This window comes from Petaurus breviceps, unplaced genomic scaffold, assembly GCF_028583685.1.
Source record: "Petaurus breviceps papuanus isolate PSGF00001 unplaced genomic scaffold, PetGlider_PUasm1.0 185, whole genome shotgun sequence".
NCBI classification, from domain to species: Eukaryota; Metazoa; Chordata; class Mammalia; order Diprotodontia; family Petauridae; genus Petaurus; species Petaurus breviceps.
The window spans coordinates 8,655,003-8,667,443 of NW_027185797.1; the positions used below are offsets into that span (position 1 = coordinate 8,655,003).

The 12,441-nt window shown below is 42.9% G+C and overlaps 1 protein-coding gene across 1 annotated transcript in view; it reads right to left on the reverse strand.

The window, feature by feature from the left end:
* RFTN1 (raftlin, lipid raft linker 1) overlaps nt 1-12,441 on the reverse strand; it is a 197,728-nt gene that overhangs the window by 86,440 nt on the left and 98,847 nt on the right. Inside the window, exon 4 of the mRNA XM_069088435.1 lies at nt 7,877-7,985. Coding sequence (XP_068944536.1) covers nt 7,877-7,985 — 109 coding nt within the window. The remainder of the gene's footprint in view (nt 1-7,876; nt 7,986-12,441) is intronic.

Consider the following 12,441-nt stretch of genomic DNA (forward strand, 5'->3'; position numbering starts at 1 on the left):
GAAGGAAGGAATAATAAGGAAAGAATTTAGGGCCAAAAAGAGAGAACATTACTATATGTAAAATTGATCATTTTGATTACATTAAATTATAAGGTTGTTTGCATATAACAATGCAACCAAGAGCAGAAGGGAAGAAGAAAGCTGGGAAGCAATTTTTACAGCCAGTGTCTCTGATAAAAGGTTCATTTCTAAAATATATAGAGAACTGAGTCAAATTTATAAGAATAAAAGTCATTCCCCAACTGATAAATGGTCAAAAGATATGAACAGGCAGTTTTCAGAGGAAGAAATTAAAGGTATGCATAGCCATATGAAAAAATGTTCTAAAATCACTATTGATTAGAGAACTCTAAGGTATCACATCACACCTATCAGATTAGTTAACCTGACAAAATAGGAAAATGATAAATGCTGGAGAAGTGGGAAAACTCGTTGGTGGAGTTGTGAACTGATCCAACTGGAGGGCAATTTGGAACTTTGCCCAAAGGGCTATAAACTGTGCACACTCTTTGACCCAGTAATAGCACTTTTAGGTCTGAATCCCAAAGAGATCTTTAAAAAAAAAAAAAAGAAAAGAATTTTTATATTACATATAAAAATATTTGCAGCAGCTCTTTTTGTTGTGTCAAAGAATTGGAAGTTGAGAGGAAGCCCATGAATTGGTGAATGGTTGGAAGTTGTGGTATGTGAATAGATGGAATACTATTGTGCTATAAGAAATGAAAAAAGGATTATTTCAGAAAAACCTGGAAAGACTTACATGAACTGATGCAACGAGAAATTAGCAGAACCAGGAGAACATTGTACCCAGTAACTGCATTATTGCATGATGATCAACTGTGAATGGCTCAGCTCTTCTCAGCAATACAAAGATCCAAGACAATTCCAAAGGACTCATGATGAAACATGCTATCTACCTCCAGAGAAAGAACTGATAAAGTCAATGCCGATCAAAGCAGACTTATTTTTACTTTATTTTTCTAGGGGGTTTTTTTGTTCTGTGTTTTCTTTCACAATATGACTGATATGGAAATACATTTTGTATGAATGCACATGTATAACGTATATCAAATTGCTTGCCTTCTCAAGGAGGGGCAAGAGCAGGGAGGGAGAGAATTTGAAACTCAAAATTTTAAAAAATAAATGTTAAAAATTGCTTTTTACATGCAATTGGAAAAGCAAAATATTTAAAACCACAAAAAAGGAAAAGACAAATATGAATGCAAAGAATCATTCAAGGACTTGAATTAGTGCATATTGGGTTAAGCATTTTGAATAAAACAATATACAAATGAGAACAACCATGTAACTGGAAAGAATAACAACAAACCTACCATGGAGGGGTGCTGCAAAATTACAAAGAATAAGTAGGCCCCCCAAAGAACACAGATATTGGAAGATCCGCCCCCCACACACACAACTTTGCAGAGATGTGTAGTGTGGAGAAGGGGTCTGCTCCATGATTACGGAACATTGCTTGTAGTTTTTTAAGTATTTTGATGTATTGATTGATTTTGCTGAATTTTTTCTTTCTTTTTTCTTTAGAAAAATCTGTTTTGGGGGCGGCCAGGTGACACAGTGAATGGAGTCAGGAGGACCTGAGTTCAAATCCGGCCTCAGACACTTAACACTAGCTGTGTGACCTTGGGCAAGTCACTTAACCCCAATTGCCCTCCAAAAAGAAAAAAAAAAAAGAAAAATCTATTTCATGAGATTGCTCTCTCAGAGGGAACAAGGGAGGAGATAAAGGGCAAAATGAGAGTGAAATAAAAAAATATATCAATAAAATTCATTTTAAAAATCAAAAAAAGAAGCAGCAGCTTCAGCAGCTCCCTGCTGGTTCCAGAATAAAATGAAAAATCTCTTTGGCCTTTAAAGCCCCTCCATGATGTGGCTCCAACCAGTTTTTCCTGGATGATTTCACATGATTCCCCCGGAAGTACTCTGTACTCCAGCCCAACTGGCCCACAGCCTGTTTTCAGTATTTGACATTTTTCTCCTTCACCTCCCCATCCCTACCCCCTTGTCAGCCCCCCTCCTCACCTCCACATCTGGAAATCCTCAGCTCCCTCCCTTCAAGGCTCAGCTCCAAAGCCACCTCCCACAAGGAGACCCTTTCTGATTCCCATGCTCCCCAACAACACCACCCTCACTCAAATCTACGGGGTCTTTTTGGGAACGTCCTTTGCATTTAGTTGTCTGTGCACACAGCTGCTTCTTCCTGGTGGAACGGCAGCTTCTTGAGGGCAGGGCCTGGTTCATTTGTGTCTTTGTCACCGTCAGTACCTAGAACAGGGCCCGGCACAACCAAACTGGCAAGTCCATGCTACTTATATAGCTAAACTGGGCTGAATGAGATCCAGATGAAATTCTGTTCCCAAGCCTCCATTAAGCAGGAATTCATTCTGTACTTTCTGCCTCTAAAGCCTCCCCAGCTTCATCCCAGGAGGGCTTTCCTCCAGGCCTTGGAAGGATCCCTGCATGTCTGTACCCAGCCCTGGGACTGAGACATTTGGTGGCCCCCTGAAGACATCGGCATCAATGGAACACAACAGGGTGGGAATGAGAAAACGCTCGAGGCAGTTACCCAGATTTAATCTGACCAGCTTCTGCTGGAGCGAAATATTGTGTTGTCCCTAACAGCTAAATGCAATGACTGAACCACATTTAAAGGAATACCATCATCTTTCCATAATTCCCTTCATCAATCTGGGGAGTGTGTGTGTGTGGGGGGGGGGGGGGGGTGGTAATAAGAATAAGGGCGAGGTGGGACTAGGAAGTTATCCAGCATTGTACTAATTTTATATGACACAGAAATTAGTTTTTCTCATCATAGGAAGCACTGACCCCCCCCCAACACACACACACACACACACACACACACACACACACACACACACACACACACTACCACCACCTCCTTCCTCTCCCTCTGCTATCCAAGTGTTCAGCTAATTTAAACCATTTGCTTAGAAAAATAATACTATGGCATTGTTCTCTCAAGAAAGAAAAAAAAGAGCCGATGGTTTCCTGCTTCTATCTGATGTGCGGGAACAGGAGATGCACAGACAAACTGTACGGTGACAAAATGAGTTAATTACCATTTCATCCAGAGAGGCCTCTTTGTCAGAGCTACAAGTCATAATTTCACACAAAATAATGACCCAGATAAAGAGTAATGACTTCCAGCTACAGCAGCCGCTAACTTGGGATCATTTTCTCATAACAGAATGGCAATTAACCAGTGTCACCGCTATATAGAAATAGGGACCGAGCTATTCATTAAGCAATTAAAATGAAAATATGAATCCTTTTGGGTACATTTAATTTCTGTAAATGTGCCCATCACTTGGGGCTACGAGCCTGGATGTCTGTCTAGATCTGTTCACAAGTGCACAAAATTCTCTACAATGGAGGAGAGTTGCTGACTTCGGAGAGGGGAAGAGGGCAGTGGGCTCCCCTCTCCTCCCAGCTGCTGCACCCTCTTTGAGCCCCTTTGGATAAAAGAGAAAAGGAGAAAGGAGATGAGGATCCAACCAGGACCCCCTTTTTCCGTTTTAACCCTGAAATGTCCAAATGCACGAGAAGGGAGATCTCGATCCATCAATTTCAACCCAACGTCCACCAAACAAAGAAATGGAGGGAAGGACCCCTGCCATAGCGCAGGGTCAAGGGCAGCACGTTCCCGCCCACTTTTAACCATCCATCAAGAAATGATGGATCACGGTCACCGGCAGCCATCTTTAGTTATCTCCTACTGAAAACAACAGAGAATCTCCAATCCAAGGGTCCCAACCAACTTCCCTCTCAGCACTTGGGGCAAACCGATCAGCAGTATTTGCCATATTTTCTAGTGAAAAACTATCTTCCTAACACCTATCTTCCTATCATCTATCTCCCAAGGGCGTGGCAGGGCTTTAATGAGCCAATTAAATCAAATTCTTGAAGGAGAAAACCAAGATGATGGCAAAGGCAGTATTAAGTCAAAACATTTTGTAAATAAACGTAATACCAACTCCATTCTAAAAACTACTTGGGAGTTGTTTTCTAATTTATTTATTTTTAGTTTTCAACATTCATTTGCACAAGATTCTGAGTTACAAATTTTCTCCCCATCTCTCCCCTACCTGCCACTCCAAGACGGCAAGCATACGGAATACTCCCCTTTGCCCAGTCTGCCCTCTCTTATATTCCCCTTATTCCTCCCCTTCCCCCTTACTTTCTTGTAGGGCAAGATGGATTTCTATACCCCACTGCCTGCATATCTTATTTCCAAGTTGCATGTAAAAACAATTTTTTAACATTTGTTTGTAAAACTTTTGAGTTCCTAACTCTCTCCCTTCCCCCTTCCTCACCTATCCCCACTGAGAGGACAAGCAATTCAATATAGGTTATACATGTGTAGTAATGCAAAATTTTTCCATAGTAGTTACGTTGTGAAAAGGCTAACTATATTTCCCTCCATCCTATCCCGTCCCCCATTTATTCTATTTTCTCCTTTGACCCTGTCCCTTTTCAAAAGTGTTTGTTTCTGACTACCCTCTTGGGAGTCGTTTTGTAAAGAGTTGTTCATGGGTCCATTGGCACTATGTTCGAATAATATCCCCCAGATCCTCAGTGAAGCATGGGCCATATCCCATTCTATAACATGACATACACACAACACAGGGGGGTTTGCTCACATCGGTTTAATGTGATTTAGTAAAGTTCTAAAAAACAATCTCTTATGCACAAGCCCCCTGCTAGACCCAGGCAGGTGAGCCATCGCAAAAATGTCCTGAAATTTCCTGATGAGGTGGAAGGTGGCTTTGGCCGGGAAAGGCGACGTGGACGAAGCCCACATACCCGGGACAGAGGTCACAGGGCCAGGCAGAAAGAAGGCGACCATCTTGCCCCAACTTGTCTGTCCATCCCCTACATAGCAGGTCACTCTTTATGGGGAGCGCTCCAATAAATTCAAAAGGACTACAATTTTCTCTGCCCTGATTGCTAATCCAGTGTAAGGTAGCAACACAAAAGGCAGGCGGCTGAGATTCCCAGAATTGAGGGGTGCTAAGAGGCTACCTTTTTTTGTTCAATCATGTCCATCTCTTTGTGGCACCACTTAGGATTTTCTTGACAAAGATACTGGAATGATAGGTCATTCCTTCTTCAGGTGGTTTTACAGATGAGGAAACTGAGGCCAGCAGGGTGAAGTGACTTGCCCAGGGTCAAACAACTTGTAAGTGTCTGAGGCTTGATTTGAACTCAGGAAACGGAGTCTTCCTGACTCCAGGCCTGGAACTCTACCCACTGCACCACCTAGCTGCCCACAGAGGCTGCCTAGACTGACCCATCCTTGACTTAGAATCCCTTCTCCAATATGTCCATTGAGTAGTCATCCAGCCTTTGTCCAAAGATGTCCAGTAAAAAGAACCCTGCTACCTTCTCAGGTCACCTGTGACACTTGTTAATTTTTCTAATTATTAGAGAGTTTTGGGGCCGCTAGGTGGCACAGTGTATAGAGAGCACTGGCCCTGGAGTCAGGAGGACCTGAGTTCAAATCCAGCCTCAGACACTTAACACTTACTAGCCATGTGACCTTGAGCAAGTCACTTAACCACAACTTCCCTGCCCTCCCCCCTCCAAAAAGCAAAAAAAAAAATTTATTAGAGTTTTTCCTTACATCAAACCTAAGTTTATCCATTGTTGAAATTATGGAATGGGAAGGGTGGGCTGAAGGAACTCACAAGGAAGAGAAAAGGCTTAAGTATGAGCAGGCAGGTTTGTCTTCCTTTAAATCTACACAGAAGAATGTTTAGGGTCCCTTCAACTCTATCCAACAAGTGTTTAAGTGCCTAATAGGTATAAGGTGTCATGCTAGGCTCTAAGGATATAGCCACAAAAGGAAAAAAAAACAAAACAGCTGCAGGTGTAAGATCCACCCCCATTAGACTGGATGTTCCTTAAGGGCACAAACTGTCTTTTGTCTTTTTGTACCCCCAGCATTTAGCACAGTTCCTGATACATAGCAGGCACTTAATGCTTGTTGGACAGAACTGGAGTACCGCTAAGCATTTTTCTGTGTAGATTTAAGAGAAGACTTAAATCTGACATCTAAGTCAGAGAAAATGACTGACTGACATTTGTATGGTTCAGGGGCTCATCCTGAGCATCGCACTGAAAAAGACCCCGTGATCGTCTTCAACAAACCACCATGGGCCCATGACTTCCCCAGCTAGTACTTCTGAAATTGACTGCTTGGGCCCAAGTATAAGACTTTACATTTAATCCCACTGAATTTCTTATCGGACTCAGCTCAATGTTCCAGCCTGCCAAGATCCTTTTGGATCTTCATTCTGTCTCCTTATGTGTTAGCCAACCCCTCTCCTACCCCAATCCTAGCTTTGGGTCCAGTGAATCAAGAAGGGTGAGGCAGGAAACTGAGTTTTACCTACTGGACTCAGGCCATGCAAAAATACAAAACTTTTGCATGGTGTGAACTGCTTTTGTCTATCTTATCAATTAATATCTGCCCTATTAGACAGGGGGCCAGCCAGGCAATGTTCCAATTTGGCTAACACAAAAATAACAATAACAGCAAAACCCAGAACATTTTTCAAAGCAGTATATTTACTAATTCAGACATAGCCTTTGTCCCTCAATCCTATCCACTGCTTTTCCATAAAAACACAGGCGGCCTATGACCTTTCTAGACAACTATTTTCTAGAATTTTCCCCTATTACTCAGATCATAGACCAAATTCCATTCTCAGAATGTGTACACACTGAAAAATTAAAGTACCCGATTTCCAAAAATTCCAGAGAGCAGCATGCTTGACAAACAGAAAAATGATTTGTAGAAACACTAGATGTGTGCTCAGCCTTCTGGCTGGTGGCATCTATACAGGAAATCAGGATCATAATCTTCCCTTTTACAAATAATAGACTTGGTCCTCAGCTCTCCTGGTGCACCTGCCAACGACTCCGATGTGAGTGATTACCGACTCCTACAGCACACTGCTGAAGTGTGAAATTAGATAGTGCAGAGGGAGTGGGGCCCTCATGGTAGGGAAAGTCCATAAAGAGGGAGCTAAGAAAACACAATGAGAATCTACAGAAGACCAAAGAAATGGCTGCCAACATCTTAGCACCCACAGAGCCACCTAAATTACCCCGTGGAGCCTTAGGGCATTAGGAGAATTTAAGCCTTTTGAGGGCAAGGCCCTCTGACTTTTATATATGTATTCCTCAGGACCAAGTATGGTGCATGGCACGTAGGTGCTTAATAAATGATTATTGTTATGGCAAGGTCCTGATTAGTGTGAAAAATGTATCCCAAGAAGCATCTGAATTTGCATTATTTGAAGTTATAATTAAGTGAAATATAGTTATCAGTTCCAGCCCAATGGAAATGTTTAGTACAAATTCAAATTTAACTCAGGTCTTTCTAACTTCAGGATCAGTATTCAATCCACTGCACCACCTAGAGAACCCCAGTCATCTGCTAGATTGCTCAACTGAACATTTATTAAGTGCTTACTGCATGCCAGGTACTGAGTTAAATACTGGGTATACAAAGACATAAATTAAATAGTCCCTGTCCTCAGAGAACTTACATTCTACTAATCATGAGACAGCCGTGACCTGCAAGGAAGTGGCAGGATCAACTGTCCTTGTACAAACAGAGCTGTTTACATGGGTCTATCTTGTATCCAACATCCTCAGATTCATCTGGGGCTGGACTGGCCCTGATGTGGCCTCTAGAGAGGAAAGGGGGAAAATTCCAGGACACTTTCTTACGGTCATCTGGCATTTGGTCAATCTTGATTTACTCAGTCACAGCTACAATATGTAGGTAACAGCAAATCAATTGTTTTCTGGCCATGGTACTTACTTTCTTAATGAAATTCGGGATGATTTTTTGGTCTGTCAGGTGGTCCAAGGAGGAACAGCAATCTAATTCCAAGATGTACCCTTCATTATGAAAATCATTTTTCTGGGATCTGATGAGAGAAGATAAACAGACAAAAATTGAGATCCTATGCAAAGGAGGGAGGGAAGGAGGAAAGGAGGGAGGGAGGGGGGGAGAGAGAGGGAGAGAGGGAGAGAGAGAGAGAGAGAGAGAGAGAATGAGAATCTTGGGGTCACTGAAGCTATTACCTTCTTAAAACTCATTGCTCATAAACGCCCATTTAGGAAAATGATAACTGATGGGCAGAAACACAAAACCCACTAATAAGTGATATTTATACCAGCTGTCCCCAAAGTCTTAGTGCAGATGTTAAGCAATTAAAGCTTTAAGTTTTAAGAGATTAAAAGCTAAGTTCTAAGCTATTAAAACTTAAACTGGTACTAAGACTTTGGGGACACCCTGTATCTCTCTTTATATCCATCATCTGGTTTGAATCTCCTAGCAAACCTAGGAAGCATGCACCACGGGCATTATTATCCCTAGTCTATAGACGAAGAAACCAAGTCTCAGAGGTAAAGGGATTTACTCATTGTCATCCAGCCAGTAAATATCCAAGGCAGGATTTGAACCTGGATCTTCCTAGCTCCAAGCCTACCACCCTATCCATTATACCACACTATCTCCCATGAATAAATATCCCTTTGTACACAGTCTTGTATAAATGAAATTAAGAGGGACAAAAAACCAAGTGGGAGAATACAGCTCTACTTCAAGGTCAGTCTTCTGGGGGGGGGGGGAAGGAAGGGTGTATGTGTGTGTGTGTGTGTGTGTGTGTGCACATGCATGTGTGTGCAGCAAACCAGTGCTAAGTCTCTCTGTAATGTGTTAAAACGCCTTCACCCTGGGTGGGAATTGGTGCCTACACTCTCTGCATAGCAATGTTGTCCATACATTCCAAGTGGTCTGCCATCTAAGATGGCTCCAGAGTGGCCCAAAAAGCTGGGTAAGAACCAGTGCTCAGGGCCAGAAGGGACATGTTGTGGCTTCCTTTAAATCTCAACTAAATCCCCACCTTCTTCAGGAAGCCTTCCCCAATGTCTTCTATTAATTATTTCCTATTTATCCCGTATATAGCTTACTTTGCATATATTTGCATGCTGTCTCCCATCTGGAGTGTAAGCTCCATGAGGGCAGACCTTCTTTTGCCTTTTTTTTTTTTAAATCCCCAGTGGGCGGCCCATAGTAGGCACTTAATAAACTATTTACTGTTCCATTATTATATATTTAAAAGGAATAGCAAGTTATACATAACAGACTTGATATACAATCATCTTTTTTATTAAACTGTTATCAAAATGCTTGTTTTGTTTCATAAATTTAAAATAAATTTTAAAAAATAAACGTTTATTGAATTGCTTGATTTTGGTAGAATTCCCAACATGCCACATGGAGATACATGGATATGGGCGGCTGCCTAGAAAGGGAGACAGAGGGAAAGGGACAAGCAAGCACCTACTATGCGCCGGGCACAAATATTTGATAAATCACCTAGAGCACCAGCTGCTAGCTATTTGACAGTTCTTAGCTCTAACTGGGCAGATGCCCAAAGAAGGGGAGAAGAATAAGAAAGAGGAAACTGGTCACTGGTGCTCCCCCCATCCCCATCCCTGTCTGTATACCCCTATACATGTATAAATGTAATCTCCCCCCAACAGAACAGAAGCTCTTTAACAGTGGGGACATTTCCCTATTTGCCTTGGCAGCCTCATCACTTAGTGCAGCGTGTGGTGTATAATAGATGCTTAATAAAGGCTCATTGACTGACTAATTCTATAACCAAGGAAGTCGTGCTGCTAGCCCCATTTCAGTCTGACTGGTGAATATTTTAGAAACCCACTCCCACACATATTTTTCAAACATCAACTCTGGAAGCCCCTACAGAATAAAGGCAGGCTACATGAATAACTGCCTAATCCAGCCCGTGGAAACTCTATTTCTAAGGATCTTCAATAATTAAGAGCGACCGATGCAGCGTGTGAACCCCAGCTCGTTGGCACGGAGCTTATGATTTACAGAAAGGAAAATTAAAAAGGGCGGGGGAAGAGAACGAATGAGAGAGAAGGGGGCAGAAAACACAGGAGGTGTCGGGAGGCTTCTCAATGGAGAATGTATGGGAAACCAGGAGCAAGAAACAGAGGAGATGAGATGGTGGGGACTGGCTCCCTTCTCTGAAACTCAGGAGACCTGCAAAGTTGCCTTGGGGCACTGGGAGGGGATGCCATTTGCCCAGGGTCACCCAGCCAGAGTATGTCTAAGGCAGATCTTGAACTCAGGTTTTCTCAATTCTGTGAATAGCTCATTATCAGATCCATCATACTGGTTAGGTACATTTTGGGGTGTTCCCAAGGAGTCCGTCCCTTTTAAAATAACCAGATAACTTATTCAAACTCGCATTTGACCTAAAAGATAAAGTCTTTCTACCTCAAATTATAACCTCACAGGAATACAATTGGGATTTCTCCAGGTGAACTGCACCCCAGTCCACTTTCTGATGACAAAACCCAGAGGCTTGAGACTCATTTCAACCCTCTCCAAAGCTACAATCTGAATGGAAAGGCCTAGAAGGAGAGGTAAGCTTAAGGAAAGGTAGCGAAAGAACCCGGACAGCTGTACAGAAAGGAAAAATCCTAGAAACAAAAACATATTAGCAAAAAGATAGCTTTTAAAAAGAGATAAAATTTTCGGCGTCCTTTATTTATTAGGTTTCTTTTGGCCCAGATCTGTGATTACACAGATGTTGGGAACTCCCAGATGAAAAAACTCCCTCTACCAATGCAGACAGAAACCTTCTTCACAACTGAAAGTCTTTTTTTCTTTTTTAAAGCAATCGGGGTTAAGTAACTTGCTCAAGGTTACATGGCCAGTTATTTCTGGGTGTGGTGCTGAGTATCTGAGCCCGGATTTGATCCAGGTCATCCCGACACTGGAGCCAGTGCTCTTACTCGCTGAGCCACCTGGCTGCCCCACACAACTTAAAGTCTTAAGAAAGCTGCATGGCGTGTTGAGAGGTGAAGTGATAATGGAGCATGGACATATCAGGGGCAGAATTTGAATGGAGGTTTTCTGGACTCTGAGGCCAGCTCTTGATTCCCTCCCTAACACTCACTCTCTACTTGGTTTATTTAAAAAAAATGCCAAGATGAGAGGGTGAGCAATCAATAGATTGATGTCTACAGGGAGAGAGGTTTCCAGCACTCCAGGGCTTTGTCCTTCATGGCTTTCTATTTAAAATGTTAACCAGTGGCTTGGAGAGGGACAGACATGGCATGGCTCTCAAATTTACAGGTAATATGACAGATGAGAGAGGTAGCTTATGTGTTAAGAAATCTGGGGGCTTGGAGACTCACACAATGGAATGAAGATTTCCTCCCAACCCACACTCCCCTCGGTAACTGAGGAACTCAAGGGGTGGCGGACATCCCCTGCTATCAGGCCTTTTGTTATCACGCTCACATGAACACTGCTTGCCTCCCCATTATAGTAACAGAATTAGGGTTGCTTTCTGGTCCTCCTGACCACCTCTGAGCTCTCCTACAAGAGGCTGGAAGTGCCAGCCCCCAAGCCAGGGATGGGCTCATCACCACTGTAGTCTTTCGTCCCCGGGGTTCCTAGTCAGTGACAGGGCTTTGGGGGCCCTTGGGAAGGGACTCACAACTTTCCAGAAGGAGACAAAGCTGAAGGGAACAAGGAGGGAACAAAGTACTCACTGACCTTGGGTTACTCTCTGCTGTGTGACCCTGGGCAAGGCACTTAACCTGTCTGCCTCAGTTTACTCATCTTTCAATGAGGACGATAACAGCACTCATCTCTCAGGATTATTGCAACCAGGATCAAATGACATAACATTTGTAAAGTGCTTAGCATAGCACCTAGCACACAGCAGGTGCTCTATAAATGTTTATTCCTTTCCTTCCCCCTTTCTCTGTATCCACAGTGCCTGGCACAGGGCCTGACAAACAGTCGGTGATAATGCATGGTATCTAACTGCCTGAGGGAGGCAGAAGCACCGCCAGCAGTGGACAAGAGCCGAGGAGACTTGGGTGAAGGCCTCCAGGGACAGCGCCACCCACGCAGGGTGAGAAGTCCATGCTCCAGGCCCTCCTAGCCTATTTCCATCTTTGCTTAGGAAATTCTGAGAGGTGACATTAGGACATAGCCTCTTCATAAATCAATGAATCACTACCATGTCAGCACAGTGATCTCCTCCTAAGAGACATCTGCTGGGACTCCCGCAGGGGAGGAGGTCAGTCCAAAAGAGTTTCCAGGAAAATGGTTTCCATCAATCAATAAACATTCGTATAAATTCCCACTATGGGAAACACTGGTTTCAGAGGTTCTCAAAACGTGGGCTGGAGACCCTTTCGAGGGGTCTTAGAAGTCAAAACTATTTTCATAATAATAACAAGACATTTTAATTTTTGATATGGTAAATAATACCAGCACTAACTCACATAAACAAAAGCTCTTTGGGCGGGGGTCCTCAATTA